Genomic DNA, 18563 nt, shown 5'->3' on the forward strand with positions numbered 1-18563 from the left:
ACAGACTGGGCGTTTCTAAATAGATTTCCGCGTTTCGCAAATGGGTGATTATTTTCTGAGAACATGTATGTTCACCGTCGGTAGTCAAAGGGTTAATAACAGCCAAGCTGGCCATTGGCTTCATGGCACTTGTACTTTGTAATCTATATATGATGTAATAAAGATATTAATATACTGGATTGTAGAAAGTAGTTTTCCTGGCTATATGATGTAAATCAGCTGATTTCTGTGGTACTGCGTTAGAGCATAATGTTAATCTTTTGGATGAGATAGTGGCTCGAGTTTTTCAACCCCTCCTAAGGCAAAATGTAAAATGAGAAACTTTACTAACATGTAAATCACTCGTGACCAACTTCCTTTGGCGAATACTGTACTTTCTACCAATTCGTACAGCATACATAATTATCAAATACCTTTCCCAGTGAAAGTTGATCTTATTTAATGCAAACAAAGAAATTCCATACTATTTAGAATTAAGAATTTCTTATATAATACTCTGCAATACTCTAACTTTAGTATCTCAAAATATGATCACGTTTTTCCATCGATCCTTCTTTTCTCGCCCAACACCATTAGCTTCTAATTGATACACGTTGAAAAGACTGTTCCTTACAGAGGTTTCCCGGGAAGGAACCCAAGTGCGAATCCAGAAAGCGTGTCTCGAAGGACACCCCTTTTTCCTATAGGCTTTCACAAGACCGTACGTCACGTCACGGTAATTTTCTGCTATGTAATTTCCTAAAAGGTTTTTTGTTCCTCCGTGAGCGCAAGATCGGCTCGCCGACTTCCTTCAATTTCTCTTCGAAGTTTTCATTCTTCAGCAGTGGCCTCATAAACGTCTCGAGCATTATGACATTTCGAAGGATAAGAGAAGCATCAATGTGGCTCTTCCCACGATTTTCTCGTTTATATCGAATCGATTCCCATGTAAGAGCGTCCATAAAGAAAATATTGATCAATCTCGCGGAGATACGGGGCGCGGGCGAAAACTGTGTTACGTCGGTGGTGAGCGTTTCGCGACACGCGTGTCAAAGTGGCGCCGAGAGGAGCGAGCGATTGCGCGCGTGGGGTGCCTTAAATGGAAATGCCCCTGGCTTGTCCTCAATCGTTCAGATCTTTCTCTCGTTCTCTTTTCGCGCTCCCCCTTCCCACTGCGTCTTGCCAGGCTGTCCCTTCCGCCTCCCTTTCCTCTTCGGCCTCTCTTTGGCTTTCGAAGCTGGTTTCTTCTATAACGCGACTAATTTCGTCGCGTGCCGCGTCCTCCTTGGCCCCTGGCAGTGGAGGACCTAGAAGCTGCCAAGTATCGACTCTATGCCATGGTGCAAAAAGTGCTTTGGATGCTAATAAATGCGTCGAACGCGCTCTTTCGTGGCAGAAATCCAACGAACTAGATGCTCTTAAATTTTTCTCTCTTTTTTCAGTGGCCTCGTTTCTTCAGTGTTCCAGAGTTAATGGGAACCCGCTATCTTTTATGACACGCGTAACGTGTAATTAGTCCTGGAGAATTGTGAGGAATTCCATGAATATATGCAAAGTAGAGAACTTGTTTCAGGAGAGAATGAACCTGCAGTCTTACCAGCGAAAACACAGGTTTGGTTGTTAACGAACGTCGGTACAGGCCAGTTCACAGTCAATAACTGTACAATTATTCAGACCTGGAGTTGATACGGCGTTGTATCCGAGTGGAGAATGGTATCGAGCAGAGATGAGCGCCTCACAGGCTGTGGACAGTATTCTGAGATGTATGGAGGGTTGCTGGACCACGGTCACGTGAATGTGAGCGCCAGTTCCCACTATTTCGATGGATCTTCCCCTCCTCTGACTCAAAACATTCACGACCGTGACCGTTAGTGGACGTCCATCAACGAGGAGGAAGCACGAGCGAGGGCAATGGGTCGTCAAACACTTTTTTTCTGCCTGATGTGCCTCTTGTGGCAGGGTTACTCTTTTCCTTTTGATGGAAAAGACTCCATTGGTACGTCTATTCCTTTTCTGAATTATTTTCTTGGCTCCCTCCTTGTGATTTTTTACAAATTGAAGAAGTTTAGTAGAACAGCGCTGATACTTCGAGCGAAGATTTTATGTCTATTTACTTGAATAAAAAATTCTGTGTTTCGAGTCTAAACGGAAATGGTGAAGTCGCATCCTTCGATAGAGTTGCCTATTTTTAGCGTCCCCTGTGTGCTATCACTCACACACACTCTGATAACGTAACACATCTTCTGTCTTCTTCAGATCCCATGGGATACAACTTGAGCAACGCATATTTCTACAATTCGATGAAGAATGACAGCGTAGTGCGTCTTACAACCGAAAAGGTAACTAAAACTCAGAGTACAGTTACACGTGGAGGTACACAGTGAATTTAGAAACAAACTCTCCTGTTCAGACAGGATTTTCAACCTGCAGAGGCTTGAGAAATAAAACAGGACACTGTGAGTACATGAAGAAATGTCTCTCCGACGAGTACCGCTCGAACTTTGCCCTCGCCATGAATCACACCTGCATCATTGACCAAACGTAAACACACTGTCCTTTTTAACACTCTTAAATAGCTTCTTTCCTCCTCTTTGTTTCCACTTCTCAAATTCCCACGATTTCGAATAGGTACGTCGGTATCTGTTGCTCGAATCTCGACGAGGAGACAAAGGACACCAAAGTCAATTTCGCCAGCGTCCTACCCATCATCGCAGGTAGACACTAACAAGCACAGCAATCACGTCAGTACGATGACTACTACCTCCTTCGCGTTTCAGAGAACGATGGAGGATCGGTCGACGCGAAGGTTCTGAACACGAGCAGAATCGTTTGGAGGGAGGAGGAAGGGCAACCGAAACCCCGGCCACAGAACTGGAAGGACAGTAACATGAATTGGGAGAGATCAAGAGGATGTGGAACGACTTCGAAGAGCCACGGAAGGATTGTGGGCGGCAGACCAGCCGATCCCACTGAGTGGCCCTGGATGGTAGCTCTTCTCAGGAAGAACGAGGTTCAGTACTGTGGCGGAGTGCTCATCACTGACAGACACGTCCTGACTGCCGCCCATTGCGTGTACAAGTGAGTTTAAGGAGGCTAAAGTAAATCTTCAAAGAAGTGGACTTGGCTTTTTCTTTTCGCTAGGTCGAATCCCAGGGACATCAAGGTCAGACTAGGGGAGTATGATTTTTCGACGAGAGAGGAGACCAGGGCTCTGGATTTCGCTGTCACTGAGATTCGTGTCCATCCAGACTTCGATTACACTTCCTACGAGAATGACATAGCGATACTGAAGATGCACAGGTCGACTGTGTTCAATAGCTACATTTGGCCAGTGTGTTTGCCACCGATCGATCAGACCTTCGAGAACGTGAACGCTGTTGTCACTGGTTGGTATACAGAGTTCTTGAACCCTAAGTAAGGAGAAAGCCCTAAAAAATTGAAGAATGACCTGTCCACCTTCGTATATCCTGCCACTTACTGTGGTGGTGTCCAAGGACTGAACACTTTAGAAACTCTATCTTTTTCACCTCCCACTGTTTTTACGATCCCCCTATATCTTTTCCCACAATAAACCCTCTTCACCGTCTTACCTGGAAAAAGACACTGATACGAGGGTTTCTCCAGGTTGGGGCACTAGATACTACGGCGGCCCTGCCAGCACGGTCCTAATGGAAGTCGGTGTCCCTATTTGGCCTCAGCAGAAATGCGTTCGCAGCTTCGTTCAGCGAATCCCGAAGACTGCCATGTGTGCTGGTGCCTATGAGGGTGGACGTGATGCTTGTCAGGTAAAACATAGAAGACCCTCTCAACTGACCTTATTATAGATGGGTTGAGTCCTGAAGGGTGAAGTGTTCATTGAGTATCCCCTTCAAATCGAGGGTAAACTGTTTATCCAGTCCTAGGGTAAACCTTCTTATAGCCAAGAAATCGAGTGATATCTTCTGGAGCATCCTCGGTGATTCCTTTTAAGATGAGGGGATGATTGGTCCTCCTTTGCCCTCGACAGTGGTAGTTGCTGAAATTTCTGAGCTCCCTGAGATTGCTGGGCCACAGCAATATTCGAGAATCTCGTTATAAGGAGTATAATCCCTATTAACTAGTTGTCATCTCTCTCTACAGGGCGATTCAGGTGGACCTCTCCTGCATCAGCTGGCGAATGGCAGATGGGTGAACATTGGGATAGTGTCTTGGGGGATTCGGTGTGGAGAGCGAGGACGTCCTGGGATCTACACTCGAGTCAGCTCTTACCTGGACTGGATATTCGCAAACGCCGTTTTCTAGCGACCTCAACATGTCCAATTTCACCTTATTTCGACTACCTTGACCTATTCTACGGATTTGCAAGGGTTCTGCTAAGGTCCGTGTGAAGGAAAGGTGTCGAAGGGCGGACACTGGTTGACTTTCGAAAACGACGAGAGACTTTATTTCCGAAATATCGACCGTTTACATTGTTAAAAGAGATTGACACGAAATAGAGAGAAATTCGATTCTTAGAACGCGTCGTGGCTGTCATGCTAGAGCGCAGTTCCCATACTTTCTTTTTGCCGCGCGATCAGCAGAGTAGGTGGGAGGAATCTCAGACCTTGAACGTGAAATAGTGCACCTGGTCTACTTAGCTAGGCTCGGAGCCAAACCTGCATAGAACGCTTCCGGCTCTCGTGACACCTCTTCAGCCTCCAGTGCTATCAAGACCACTAGATTCCTTCCACCCACAGTAGACTAGTGCTTCCGCGCGTGGCGAAGCGCGTCGGGCGTTCCTCGCTTAAAGCTCAATCGTGTAACAGGCGGTTTCCGTACGAGGCCCAGCCTCTAGTTCGCTTTAAACGCTTGTTTGTACACCGACTTGTCTAACTTTAACTCTTCATAAATATATTATCTGTTCTTCAACATAGAAACACGGGCGCGCTTGTGCTCGCGCGCAAGAATATCGCAATCCCTTGTGCACGCGTGCATGTCTGCTTTTCCTCTCTGTCGAAACAACTCATCACTTTCCGCCGTCCCTGACCTCACTCTCCTCCAGGATTCAGCATTTTTGATTGGTCCTATGAAGATCGACTAACCAGCCAGGTGACTCAGAAACCTGCTCCCATTTCCAATTCCAGAAGTATCCTCCTCGAAAACTCCCTCGATGCACGCGCGCAGTCACTTCCCAGACTACCCAAAGCGCTGGTCCTCAACAAGTGTCGACGATGTCCAGACCATCGTGGATCAGCCAGTTTAAATAGATCCAAGCGTCCCTATCCCACCGAGGGACGGAGTGCCGTCGCCCATTGCGCGCAGGAGGGTCCAGGGGAGAGAGTACACCAGCCACCGATAGGGGAACCGTTTACGAAACACTGTCGGCTGACGAACCACGATTCCAGACTCCCTCGTCCCCCGGTGGGCCGATCTGGCGCCATGTTCCCGTGGTTGCTTATATCTTAACGTCCTCCGAAAGGGCGTCCTTTCGAACGAGTGGACCCAGAATTTCGATCGGCCGCGCCGATCGCGACTCGCTGCTACTTCTACGCGGAACAACGATTACACGTATTAGGAATGGAATCGATTTTACCGACGAAACACTGTGGAACGTTGGCTGACTGCGGAAGCCTAAACTCGGGGTAGAGGCGTCGCGGGGACAAGCAGAGGCGCGTTTGGACCGGTTTCCTTGTGGTTTGGCATGTTGTCGTTCGACTGGTACGAGCGTCGCGCTTGTGGGACGACGGTGCTCGAGGTCGAGCCGACAGACACGCGGTTTCGAGAGGGAGAGCCGCCTCCTAGGGAGCTGGTGGACACGGTGCGAGCACAGGTGGCGCCGTTTCCTGTCAGAAACGCACTTCCGCCGCCACCGCCGTCGTCACCGCCTCCGCCGTCGTTGCCACCCTTTCGATTTTGGAGCTGAGGGTCATTTTGACTTTGACGAACCTGCTGGCCCTTCTGGGGGTTCGACTGAGGTCGCTGCTGCTCTTGGAGCTTCTGCGTTGGTCGATGGTTCGAGTTAGGCTCTTGACAATTCTGCTGAGTGGTTTGAGGCGATCGGTTCTCCTGGAGCTTCCGATGCGGCGTGTTGGCTTGGTCGATGGTTGGTGGGGACTGGTTGGTGGTGATCGGGGTCGTGATTGGTAGCGTGGTAGCTGGGGAGGCTGTTACTTGCTGGATGTTGTTGTTCATTGGTTTCTCGCCCATTAGCCAGTATGTGGTCATCGTCCCTTTGCCCTGGAAAGAGGAATCGAAAAGCAGTGTAGAGGGGGTGTGAGTTAATTATAATAGTAATTGTAAATTTCTGTCCTTTGATCTTGGATTTCATAGAGAGGTATTGCAACCTTACCTTCAGAGTGACTTCCCCTCTGCAGACCAGCTCAAAGGTGCCAAAGGTATCCAGGATCTCTTTTGTCTTCGGACTGACGTGAATCATCAGAGCTATGGATGTAGAATAAGGAACACGTGGACGTATATTTAATTCTATAGAATTCAATAAGGGAAGAAGAGAATTCAAGCAAATACCTTCTCCGTTGCTCTCCATTCTGGATGCTGTGTTAACAGTATCTCCGAACAGACAATACCTTGGCATTTTTAAACCGACCACTCCAGCCACACAGGGTCCTGAGACGCAGAAAAGCAGAAAATTATGATAGAGTATCTACTCGCCATAAAATTGCGTCATGACAACAGTAATAAGAAAATGGAGGATAAAAAACATATTTGAAAAATAATTTGATGCATGGAGAATTCTACTTGTCAAAATAAACAATGAAAAAAACTGCAAAAATAGTTATAAGAAACAGTGGAAGTAAAAATACCGAGGAGTCTACAAGAAAATATTATGCTCTGAATCCTTTCATAATTTATATCCTCAGCGTTAAAGTATGATAGAAAGTACCTCATCGTCGGCAATAATAGAGACTTATGTTTATAGCATCATGGGATTCACCCCGTTCATGAATCAGATAAACAAATAAAAATGAAATATGCGCTCGCGGGCGACGGTATCGAAAGGCCTCCCGTAAGTTCCTCCAAGGGGAGGAGATTAATGAGAAACAAGGGTCGAAGGGCGTCGAGACGGCGTTAATTGATGGTATCGGTGCTCCCTCGCAAATTGCTCAATACTTTCCGATACATATATCAAGAGCTCCGACGCTAAGGACGATGAGAAAGAAAATACAACGACATTCCTTGGGATAAGGATTATCGTTTTTCAAGGAGACAAAAAGGGGCGGCAAGAAGACGATCGTACCAGAATGCATTCCGATTCGAAGCTTCAGCTGCTCGTTTGGTCTATGACGGATGTTGAACGTCATCACAGTGTCCCTCAGAGCCAAGCTCATCCTCGCTATCTCCCTAGCGTGATTCATTCCATTTCTCACTGGCAATCCTGATACCACCATGTAAGCATCGCCTATCGTCTCCACCTGCACAGAAAATCCTCGATCGTTAGTCTGACTGTTCTACAAAATTTCCCCACGAAATGGATGGTGAAATTTTCGAGAAGAAGAGCCTGGGAATTTAGCGAAAAATTACTGATTGAAGGTTCTAAGTAGAAGGTATATCGAGTAGGAATTTTGTCCTCAAGTTTTGTTAACACTGCAAGCTGATTCATTAAAAACGTTCTTATAAAAAAATTGTTCTTGTTAGCCCCTCAATTCCTAGCGGATATTATTTATATAAACATCGTTAATATTAGTAAAAAGTGTGGAATATTTAAAAAAATAATACTGTTCCCTCATTATAAAAAAATATTTCAAAAGCGTCGAATTTACGCAAAACCTAGAATTACTGTTTCACGAACCCTACTATTATTGATCGTATACAATAAACTTCACAATCCAGAAATGCACCAATAACGAAACACGTGGAGCCAAGCCACGTGCTGGATTTGGCTGATGGCCAAGTCATGAATCAACCCCAGCCACTGAGTTCAGATTTAGGGATCTCGAACACTAATGATTGTATAAGTCTCAGCCACGAAAGACCTAACTTCTGATCCCGAGAATTTATTACAGCATCTCCGTCTCACCTTGTACACGTCGAAATTCTCGATGATAGAGTCGAAGCACGTGTAGAGGTCGTTCAATAAGTCCACCACCTGCATGGGCGTGCTCTCTGCCGAGAGCTTGGTGAAACCTACGATATCGCTGAAGTAGATCGTCACTTGGTCGTAAGTCTCGGCTATCACGCTCTGTCCAAGGATCAACTGAGATGCGACAGACCTGAAAGTTTCGTCGAACCTCCCCTGTAATCCTCTGGCGGGAGTTTCAAATTTATGCCGCGAATTTGAATTCGGTAGAAAGTTTCCACCCTCGATCGCCCCCTTAATCGGTGTTTAAGTGAGAAGGAAACAATGGCGAACGTTCTGGAGAATAATTCCACGGTACTCACTTGGGCAGTAACTGATAGAGCAGCTCCTCGCACTTCCGTTTCTGCTCGAGGTAGTCCGCGGTACGCTCGTCCACCAAACTTTCCAAGTTGTTGGCGTACTGTTCCATGCGAGCGAGCAAATTATCCAGAATGTTGCTGCTCTCGTAGTCTCTGAAAGGAGAGCGCGGTTTTTGTCTACTTCCCGTTCGATCGAGGCCATTAGCTATTAAAGCCTTTAGTTACATTGAAGTCACGTCTAATCACATTAAAAGTGTAGACTCTGTTACCTTATCGATTTCAATATTAAATATGAAAAATTAATTTTTAATTATTACTAAGTATCACAGAGCAAAAGCTGAAACTTTGATTACTTTTTTAGAGTTTCATTGTGTCACTATCATAATCTTATGATAAATTTCTCCTGTTATGTTAGAAGGTTTTATGAATATTCATTCACCAAAGTGGATATTGAGTTCTTAAACACCCCTGCTAAATAAAACAAATAAACGTGCACGTATATGCAAGTACCCAAAGAGATTAAAATATGGAACTGCGATACTCGATCACACAAAAATAATATTTCCGTGAATTTCAATTACGCTTCGTCCCTTTTGTTACGACTTCGAATTGCAAGGTAAATAATGGAATTTCGATTTCCATTAATTACTGTTACGATGTTGAAAAATGAAAGATCCTCGAGAGGAGAGTTTCCAACAAAAACATCGGACATTACTAGTGGAAGCTACATTCTCTCCTCGACCTTTTCCCTTTTCACTAGGAAAAAGTCGAGTTCAAAGGAGAAGATCGAGGAGCACCTTGGTTTCCTCAGACTCGTGGGAGCGAGCAGGTGAGCTTGTTCATGGACCATTGGGTTTTGGAATACGAGAGTTCCCGAAGTCAAGGGTCGCAGGTCGCTGCTCGTGGCGACGCAGGAAGCCGCTCGAAAGGAAATTGCATTAAAATTATTTCACGAGCAAGGTGCACGGAAATGGAGGAAACGTCTGCGCAGTATCCTAGTGTCGCGCAACAGGACGCTCCTATCGATCGATAAAAGGCTCGAGTCTCGAAGCGTTCGAAATATTTGTTATCCGTGTAATGATACTCGACAAATCGACGAAGATTCCCGATAAATGTTTATTAGCCACGAAAAGGTGCTCGAGAAGATTCGCGATAAATGTCGGGGGCCAAGGGCCGTAGAAATGAGGGGGAATCTTTATCCCCTTAACGATCGCTTTCATATCTTTTGCGGATCTTCACTTTTTTCGCGTGACGCTCGCGGTAGTTCGAGGTACAGACTTATAAAATCAATCATTTAATACGATCCACCTATTTCGTCCTATAAATACGATTAATATTGATTTTGCAGTGATATGACGTAACTGTAATGAGGTAGGGTGTTGTATAATGTACTTGCGAAGAAATATAAGTGGGCTAAAATTGGTTGGTAATTAGAATATCATAATTTGGTTGAGAAAAGAGGTGTTATCGAATGCAGTGGGATGAATTGATTACTTTTTATAAAAATGAGTGATTTATTTTGGAATATCATGTTATAGCTGTGTTTATTCACGCACGGTGTTGTAGCATTATATTATTGTGTTTGTGAATTGATGGGAATGTGATGTATTGATTGTTAGTTATAGAATCAGAGCTTTGTCGCTAGGAGAAGTGTATTCGAGTGTAATGAGATGAACTAATTGTTTCATGGAAGCGTTTGGTATCCTTGATGCTGCGCGAAAGCCGAGTTAATTCGTGTAGTGTTTTGAATAATACAGATAGTGATTGTTAGAATATAAACTGCTAATTATATTCTAAAATCTTGCATGAATATTAATTGAAAGAACTTCATCCCTTCATTATTTCATTATTTGACATACTCCTTTTACTTGGTATCATTGCACTCCTATTCCATTACCAGAAAATAGGTTTATGACTGCCATACGTCTTTTTAAAGCTGCAAGTAAAGCGAAATTACATTCCAAACAAGGAAGTAGAAATGATAAAAATAGCGACTGTTTCTTTAAAAATATTTAAGAAGAACGCAGTGATCCAGAAATGATGGTCATTCAAGATCAATAAAAATACAGTATGACCTCAACTTCAACTCATAATAACATCATCCCCTACTTCGTTAGACAGTCATTAAATCATGGTTCGAATTCTAACTCTCAGCCCTATTGTGCTCTTATAATTAATACACTGAATAATTGAACTCCTGAATAACAGAGAACATAGGTAACTAAGATCAAGTTACTCGAGGTTCTACCCTATTTCATGACGCTAAAATTAACCTCGAACCATGAATCACGAAATTACGTTTCACAGAAAGCCACCACCCCCATTTCGTTTCCAGATCTCAGCTTTTAAATCAGAACTCACCCTTCGAATCTAAATCTCTTATTAAAAATCTGACTTTCGACTTTTCCCAATTTTGGCTCCCTGACATTAGCTTCCTCAAAAAAGGCTTTATTTCATCCGCAGAAACAATCAAACTACCAAAGTCCATTAAAATCCCAAATCACAAAAAAGAAAGCTCACAAAACTGACACACCCTGTGTATCTAAACGAACTCTCCATCAGCTCTCATCAGACGCAACCCTCTGTTTGCCCTTCCTTTACTGCTTTCAAGCGGTTCAGCAATTTACCTCGGATCCAGCGCTCGAACTTTCAAACTTCCTCCAACCCGCGAGAGGCGAGTCTGTCGCGAGCAAACGCGCAGATAAATTCATCGCAGATTCACGCTATGGATATCGACACTAGAGACAAGGCACCGTGTACCCCGCGATTCGAAGGACGATCGATCGACGAGACGTGGAAGGCTCGCCGCGCGAATCTCCGCCGAGGGGATAAATTCCAGCGACTCGGAATCGAAACGTCGGAAGTCGTAGGAGCAGAATTCGAACGAACAGCCATCATTTATTCGGCTATCGACCGATCGACGTGCAAGCGGCGAACCGGATCCAATGTTTCTCGAATTCCTGGGGCTAGAGGCCTCGAGTGCCACCGACTTGGCACGGCGACCTGACAACTATGCCAATATCAGAGGCGATCGACCTCGAAGAGGAGAGAGAATCAGGAAGAGAACGAAACTGGAGGTGAAGCAAAGCTACTGCTTCGGGGGCTGGTGCACCAGTGAATTCTCTTTTCGCTGTATTTTTCTCTATACTGCATCTCTCGATGCAATTTCCCGTATGTCGAGTCGGTTCGTCGCGTGAGGGATCTTTTGTTGGGGGTGAGTATAACCTTCGTATTTAATAATAATACTATTAATGCGTCTGCATTGCGCGCTGGTAGCGATATGGTGGGAAATGGAAGAAAAGGGGGACAAGGAAAAGCATGCAATCGGTGGAAGTCAGTTTCAATTAAGATGTTTCTATTTCATTGGTATTGAAAAGTGAGATGTCGAATGTCCATTAGGTTGATTGGAAGGATCGAATTTAAATGGTTATAAAAACCTTGTCTCTTGTTTCTACATGTATGCATGTTAAAATCGATCTGGAACACTCTGTATAATCTACAAATTGATAATGAACATGTTTATGAATATGATTCGAAAATTATATTTTTCCAAGAACCTCTAGCTTAAAAATATTAGATACTTCTATTTTCATCGAACTAAATTTTTCTAGAAACTAATTATTCGTGCCCAGATGCTAATTCAACTTTCTCTTTTATGAGATTAAAAGCACTGGAAGGAAATATCGTCAGAAGCTGGCATAAAAATGTTGATCGAAAAAGTTAGACGAGAACGAACAGGATGAAACTCTATTTCAGACGATGGAAAGATCCAACGGCCCGAATAAACAAGCCAATCGACGAATCGAATAATCTCCACGAAGTTGAAGCGCGACACGTTAAAACTTTGCAGCTCTATGTCCTCCATTATTCCCTCTGCTTCGGACTGTCCACAGCCTCCCACAGATTCCAACGTTTATATCTCGATATTCCCCTCTGAAAGTCTGCTGTTCTCCGAATATCCCCACTGTTTTAATAGCGGGTGGTCGTTTAAATTTTCCAGGGAAAAAGGGATCCTTTGCCTGTTTCCACCCTCGTTTCCTCAGGGTTAACGAGCAAAGTTATTGGCAGCACTAAGGGGACGCTAAAGTACGGTGGAGATATGGTAGAGCCTCGATCATTCGTACCAACGATGGGATAATCGAATGACTCTGATTTCGAAGGGAGAAATATCGTTTGATTTAAAGTGGTCTATCACTAGCGACCTGTTAACAAGAGATAGTACTAACTCCGTTAATGTGGTATGCGGAAACATCTCTGCAAGCGACGGGAGGAATTCATTCATTTCGTTATGAGAATTTATCATGGAAACGTGAGAAAATTAATAAAACAGTAATAAGTCATGCTGAGTATCATAGAGGAAGTTAGTTTAAAAAAATTCTATTAAGTTCTTTCAAGAAACGGATATCGGTTCTTTAAAACAAGATGGATCAATGAATTTTTTTGATGTCAAAGATATCTAAGAACCTTCATAAAAAAATTTAATTAACAGTCTTCTTACTTCCCAATCCTCTCTAGAATAACCCAGTGAAACGAAATACCAGACAGCAACAAAAGCTGCAGAATGCGGCACTCGTGCATTCCCAATTAAAATACACGATACTGCAAGCAAAAACGCAGCGTGCAGCGCATAGCATGTGAAGCACTCGTTTGACTGGGCCCCAAGCGATTCGTCTGCTAATCAGCGTTCCGGCAATCGATCGTCCCTTTAATAACTGCCCTGATAACAAACGTTCTACCGTGATGGCTGTACTCACTTGTTAATCTTCCGTATCGTTTGCTTCAGCGCAGGGAAATCGGGTCTGTCGGCGGCGTCCTGTGCCCAGCACCGTCTCATCAACGTGGCCACCTAGGTCGAAATCATTCTCGTTACTATTCCATCGATCGGTCAGAAGCACCTTCTGCATTTACTCTTTCGAACGGACTCCCATCGACTCGGCTCTCGTCGAGCGCGAACGACCGCGGTAACAAACGAAAAGTGCCTGCTTACTTCCTCCTCGACCAGGGATTCGTTGATCGCGGGCCTCAGCGGGGAGCTGCCGCCCCTCTTCACTCCTTCCACGATTTCTGGAACAGAGGAGAAAGCTTGTTAGGGACAGCCGCTCATCCTCGTAGCGGGATCCTCTATGCGCTAACTTTTTTAATCGTGGAGCTTGAACGGTCCGCGGGACGTCGTTCGCGCCACGATTTGCATGCAATCGCTCGAGGAAGCGCGTGTTATGTTTCAATGGGGCGAAGAACGTTCCCGACGCGAGCGCGGCTAATGAAATCGATACAGGAAGTGACGATGAGCTGGAAAATCACTACAACTGGGCGTTATCCAGGGAACGTTTATTCGAATGATTAAATTTCTGGACACGTGCCTGGTTGTGGTAATAATTTTTTATGCGAGTTATCGATATGAGTCAATGCACCAGTTTCAGATTGTTTCCTTAGGATGAGTGATTTAAAATATTTGACATTTTTTCATTTTTTCATATTTAAATTAGGATTATTTTAGAATTTTCTATTTTACTTGAGATTCAAGTATTTGGAGCTTTGTTTCGAAGACGGTATAAACATATCGCGAAGCCATCCTTGGATGAAAGAAAATTACGTGTTCGTTACAAGATCCAATGAGGAGATTATTCTGTTTCATCACCGAGTTTTTCTAAAAGCCAATTTAGGGTAATAACGATGTTTCATTATATAATCAAAGAATGATCACTTGTTACAGTGTTCTCTCGTTATAAACTTCTCGCTATCTACCTCATTTCTGCAAATTATTCTCTTAGCTTCTTTCACTGTTGAAAGTCACTTTTATAAATTCTTCACAAGTAGATTATAACAAGGAAAAACTGTATTGTACGTTATTATATGAAACAGTGAAATACTTGATAAACAAATTATTCGAAAATAATTTACTTATTTTGTTCAGTGAATATCTCTTATTATCATTTGAGCAAATATTCATCTCATGCATTACTGAATATTATTTCTATTATACAACCATCCAATCCTGAAAATCCCTAGAACCCCGATTTCAAAGAATTTCCTATTCCCACAGTGAAGTTTTTATGCTCTCTTTAGCATAATTTTATTTTTCTAACTTCTCCAACATCGAACAAATTAGCTCCACCAGATTGTCGATAAATGCTCCAAGGTTGGATGAAATTAGTGATTACAGTTGAAATGGGCAACGTAGCGCGATTTGACGAGGAACTGCTCGCACGCGATGCGTTGGCGGAACACGAATCGATTCGACCCACCCCGTGTTAATTATTCACAAGCTAATTCGTTCGCTCGTGGAATATGATTCCTTCGCGGTATTAATCATACAGAATCACGGTTCGACGAACTTGTTGAGAATTTGGCAGGCTTTCTGGCTAGATCCGAGATAAAGCGTGTCTCTGGCGTGCCCAACCGTCGGTTCATTCGTGTCTCGTACCACTTGACCGTCAGTTTCAGTAGAATGTTCATTGTTTGGTCGAACATGGTTTACTGACGCCGATGTACAGTCTCCTTTAGTTCTGGCCACGTAACTGTGAATCTGTCGCGAGTTTCGTGAATTGTATTTAAGCAAATAATGATACAATGCTAAGCTAGCAATTTTTTGTTAATATATTTTTATTTCTGTTACTTTGAAAAAATTTGCGCGATGAAAGTTTTAAATTCCTAAATTTCTAGGGATATAAATGTTACAATTTTTGTATTATCCTATTTCCCGAAATTGCAAACTTTATCTACTTGTTTTAATTTCTGAAAGAAAGTCGTTTTCTCTCAGAAGCCATGATTAAGAATAACCATATTCATTATATTGAACAGTGACATAAAAAGAATATCGCAGACTGACACGTGCATGAAGACAAGTAAAGTTATTTCAGCAAAACAATCACTGCATGGAACACACTGACGCAAACTAGGCACGAACTCATGGCTGATTCTAGTCAAGTCACTTTTGACCGTTTCCGCCAGCGTATATTCATAATTGTGTGACCACAATCAAGCGAGCTGACTGCACCGCGGAATGTAGAACTCGCGGGGACAGAGATGAACGTACAGTAATAATAACCGCGTTCTCTTTCGCTCTAAAGGACGAACTTCGTTCTTTCCGCGAGGCAAAAATCGATGTTAAGTGGAGTAAAACCGCAATGGACAGACAAAAGAGGTTGCGATAACGTGTTCCATTGTCCTCGGGCGAAACTGAGGGGAAACTAGGAACGTACAGACGAGAAAATTGCTGTATCACGACGACTCTCGTGTTCCTCGATTGTTTTTCGTGCAATATTTTGCGTGGAAGAAGGAGGGATCTGTGTTAAGTAGGTCTGGACTGGATTGGTCAGACAAAATTGTGTTCTGCTCCGTGGAAGAATTTATAGTCGGAAGAACTGCTGCGATAAGGATCATGCTATCTTCGAAAATATTTCGTGTAAAGGAAGTAGAAATCGACGTCAAGTAGATATGAACCGAGATGGCCAGACGAAACTGCCTTCCACTGCAAGTGGATGGAAGCAGTGGAGCAAGAAGTCATTAAAGAGAAGACCGTTGATAAAAAAATTCCTATGAAATAAAATTCCTCGTAATATTTCAATTTCCGTCGGAAAATGTAGAAACAGACGTCGAATAGAATCCGACTCGATTGACCAGACAAAATCGAATCGAACAGTTCTAAGATAAAATTGATTGAGTGGAAAACTGCAATATTTTTTTAATATTCCACTTGAACGAGGCTGAAATTCATGCTACCTCCAATTTAAACAGTCCTGTATCGACAAGATCATGTTCCAGTGCTTTTTGATGAAACCAGTCGTCTGGAAAATTCCCGATAAGGGATTTATGCCTGCAAACATTGCTTTACAACGCTGATGCTTGTAATACTCTCGATAATAATTCAAGTGGAAGGAGCAGAAATCGATAGTAAGTAGATTTGAATTACAGTGGACAGACAAAATCGTGTTCCCTCGCATTTACCTGGAATCAATTGAGAGGAAGATTCTCAATGATGAATGTGTACACGTAAAAATTCTCGTACAACTATAGCGCCAGCGTTTTCTTCTGTTTCTTACACAATTTCTCGTGAAAGAAACAGAGATCGATGTTAAGTAGATTTTAACCGCAGTTGCCCAGACAAAATCTCGTTCCGTCTAGCTCGTATCAAATCAGCCGTGGAAAAACACGACGATGGGAAATTTATATACGCAGACCTCGTTACACAATGATAACACGATAACAGGATCGCCTTTTTATCTGTTCTCTGTAATATTTCACCTGGAGAGAAAGAAACGTCTGGGTTAAGTACATTCGGTCTGTGCTGCACAGACAGAATCGATTGCCCAGCAAAATCAGTCAGACAGAAAATCCTACTGTCACTTCTGTCAGAGATATGACCCAAAGCTGGATGCTTTTCACGCTGTGGAAGAATTATCATACAAATTTGGGTAGAATAGGCCTCGATTATATCAGCTATCGTTCTCGAACGAGAAGCAAGAGAAAATGTATGTAAGGACGATTGGAGTACCTAAGACCCAAGGAAATTTTGTAGCATCGATCCTAGCGAGAACTCGAGGAAAAGGGACTTGCCACGACCGTGAGAAATAGCCCCTGTTTTATCCGGAAATTTTATCTGAAGATTTTATCTGGACCTCGGCCGCGAAACAACATGAAACGAAAAACGTGACAAGCCTTCGATCGACAGCCAGCGAATCACGCGAAATCTAGTAAACGAGATCGCTTAAAATTCGCATCGTGTTATTCCTTCCGATAAATGAAGTTTTCCTCTCGCGTCAGGGCGAGACGATCGATTCGCGCGTGCACCTTTGAATCTTGTACTAGATTCTGAAACTGAAAGCCGGCTAGAAAGTGGTTCGTGTACGTCGTTTCGGTATAATTTATTCCCACGTTGGGATTTAAGTGATTAATTGTCGCTGCTTTTAACGAGTTCATGCTCTGTACTACATGTAACCAACACATGGGCGAACTTGGGATAAATTAACTTTAACGTTCACTGAAACGTATATACTCTTGAGCATTTTGCAACTCGTTGCTGTAAATTTGTGAAACACGAATGAAACTTCTGGGTTGTGAGGACTGACACCTGAAAAATGTTTTGAGCTTGTTTGCTTGTTTCGGGGGATTTACCTTCGTGCATATTACCATGCAATAGTTACTATAGTTTATTAGGGATAGTCATGCGAAATATCAATATCACTACAGGTACTGAAATATAAAAGTTTTCAAATTCTCAACTTTTCAAACATTTGCGTATTAAAAGTTTCCAACTTGTAGATATTCAAATACTTCACTTATCAAATTCTTGAATCTCTCAACGTTTTAATATTCGAATCTCAAACCTGCTGAATATTCAAATATTCAAATCCCGCATTGACCGTTTTTTTAAATTCCAGCCAAGAGGAAGCTCAGCTACCATAAAATAAAAACAGATTGCTCCAACTCTCGTTTTCTATTGAAACCAATAACACCACAACTCAAGTCTCGCATAAAACACCAACGATCCCGAGCTTTCTCTTGGCCACCCTTTATAAAACTCTCCTGAGCAGTACTAATATTCCAGTACTCATAAACCGTGCCCTCAAAACATTAAACTTTGCCGCTCGAGCGCGACGACACGACAGTATTCAATCAACCTATCGGCAACACGACGCTAATGTTCGAGCCATAAAATCGGATATATTCGAAGGGTGGAACCTACTGTGTCTGTACAGGTCCTCCAGGAAGGCGTTGCAAGTTTCGCAGTTGAGGGTACAGTGGGGCCTACGGACCTCTAGCAGGGGGCTGACGGCCCTCCTGGGGCTGGCCCCGCCGTCAGGGCTGGCGCCTGGTATCGTCGGCAGCGTCAGGCTGCTCGTGCTCGACGTATTGCTCCTCTCCGCCATTTCTTCTCCCTTTCCTACCTGTCCCGATCACTATATGCTTCCACCGACACCCTAGCGACCTTACCGGTCTTCGATCTTCCACTTTCTCTCTCTCTCTCTCTCTTTCTCTCTCTCTTTCTCTCTCTCTCCCTCTCTCTCTCAACCAGCGCCGCGGTCACGCACCCCCTCGGCACATATTCCGCGATTCGAGATTAAGAAGACAGAGAATAATAGAGGACACAAGGGTCAGGGGATCGTATCCGAAATCTCCGACGCGTCATCGCTACGAACCCTCTTATCGTTTAATCGATGCTGGGCCACACGCGAGAGCGTCCCAGCAATTTAGCGCGTCGCCGCTGGAACTGTGTCGGATCCGGATCGAAT

The 18563-nt window shown here is 43.6% G+C and overlaps 2 protein-coding genes across 3 annotated transcripts in view; one reads left to right on the top strand and one right to left on the bottom strand.

Annotated features, from left to right (window-relative positions):
- The window catches only part of Sema5c (Semaphorin 5c), a 79710-nt gene that overhangs the window by 36367 nt on the left and 24780 nt on the right, over positions 1 to 18563 (bottom strand). For both annotated transcript variants that reach the window (XM_076386234.1, XM_076386235.1), the window contains 8 exons: positions 13319 to 13395; positions 13086 to 13177; positions 8335 to 8484; positions 7973 to 8165; positions 7193 to 7367; positions 6463 to 6561; positions 6287 to 6378; positions 5884 to 6174 (listed from right to left, as the gene is read on the bottom strand). In XM_076386234.1, coding sequence (XP_076242349.1) covers positions 5884 to 6174; positions 6287 to 6378; positions 6463 to 6561; positions 7193 to 7367; positions 7973 to 8165; positions 8335 to 8484; positions 13086 to 13177; positions 13319 to 13395 — 1169 coding nt within the window. The remainder of the gene's footprint in view (positions 1 to 5883; positions 6175 to 6286; positions 6379 to 6462; positions 6562 to 7192; positions 7368 to 7972; positions 8166 to 8334; positions 8485 to 13085; positions 13178 to 13318; positions 13396 to 18563) is intronic.
- On the top strand, positions 2409 to 4382 carry LOC143184190 (trypsin-1). The gene is made up of 6 exons (XM_076386242.1): positions 2409 to 2520; positions 2608 to 2693; positions 2757 to 3057; positions 3121 to 3365; positions 3604 to 3764; positions 4099 to 4382. Exons 1-6 carry the CDS (start codon positions 2444 to 2446, stop codon positions 4258 to 4260), a joined length of 1032 nt encoding a protein of 343 aa, XP_076242357.1. The 5' UTR covers positions 2409 to 2443; the 3' UTR covers positions 4261 to 4382.

This window comes from Calliopsis andreniformis, chromosome 9, assembly GCF_051401765.1.
Source record: "Calliopsis andreniformis isolate RMS-2024a chromosome 9, iyCalAndr_principal, whole genome shotgun sequence".
NCBI classification, from domain to species: Eukaryota; Metazoa; Arthropoda; class Insecta; order Hymenoptera; family Andrenidae; genus Calliopsis; species Calliopsis andreniformis.

Bases quoted from the DNA above. Each gene is read 5' to 3' on its own strand.
- LOC143184190 (XM_076386242.1), top strand. From the start codon at position 2,444: ATGAAGAAATGTCTCTCCGACGAGTACCGCTCGAACTTTGCCCTCGCC. The intron at 2,694-2,756 runs GTAGACACTAAC...TTCGCGTTTCAG, and splicing joins CGTCCTACCCATCATCGCAG to AGAACGATGGAGGATCGGTC. The intron at 3,058-3,120 runs GTGAGTTTAAGG...TCTTTTCGCTAG, and splicing joins GCCGCCCATTGCGTGTACAA to GTCGAATCCCAGGGACATCA.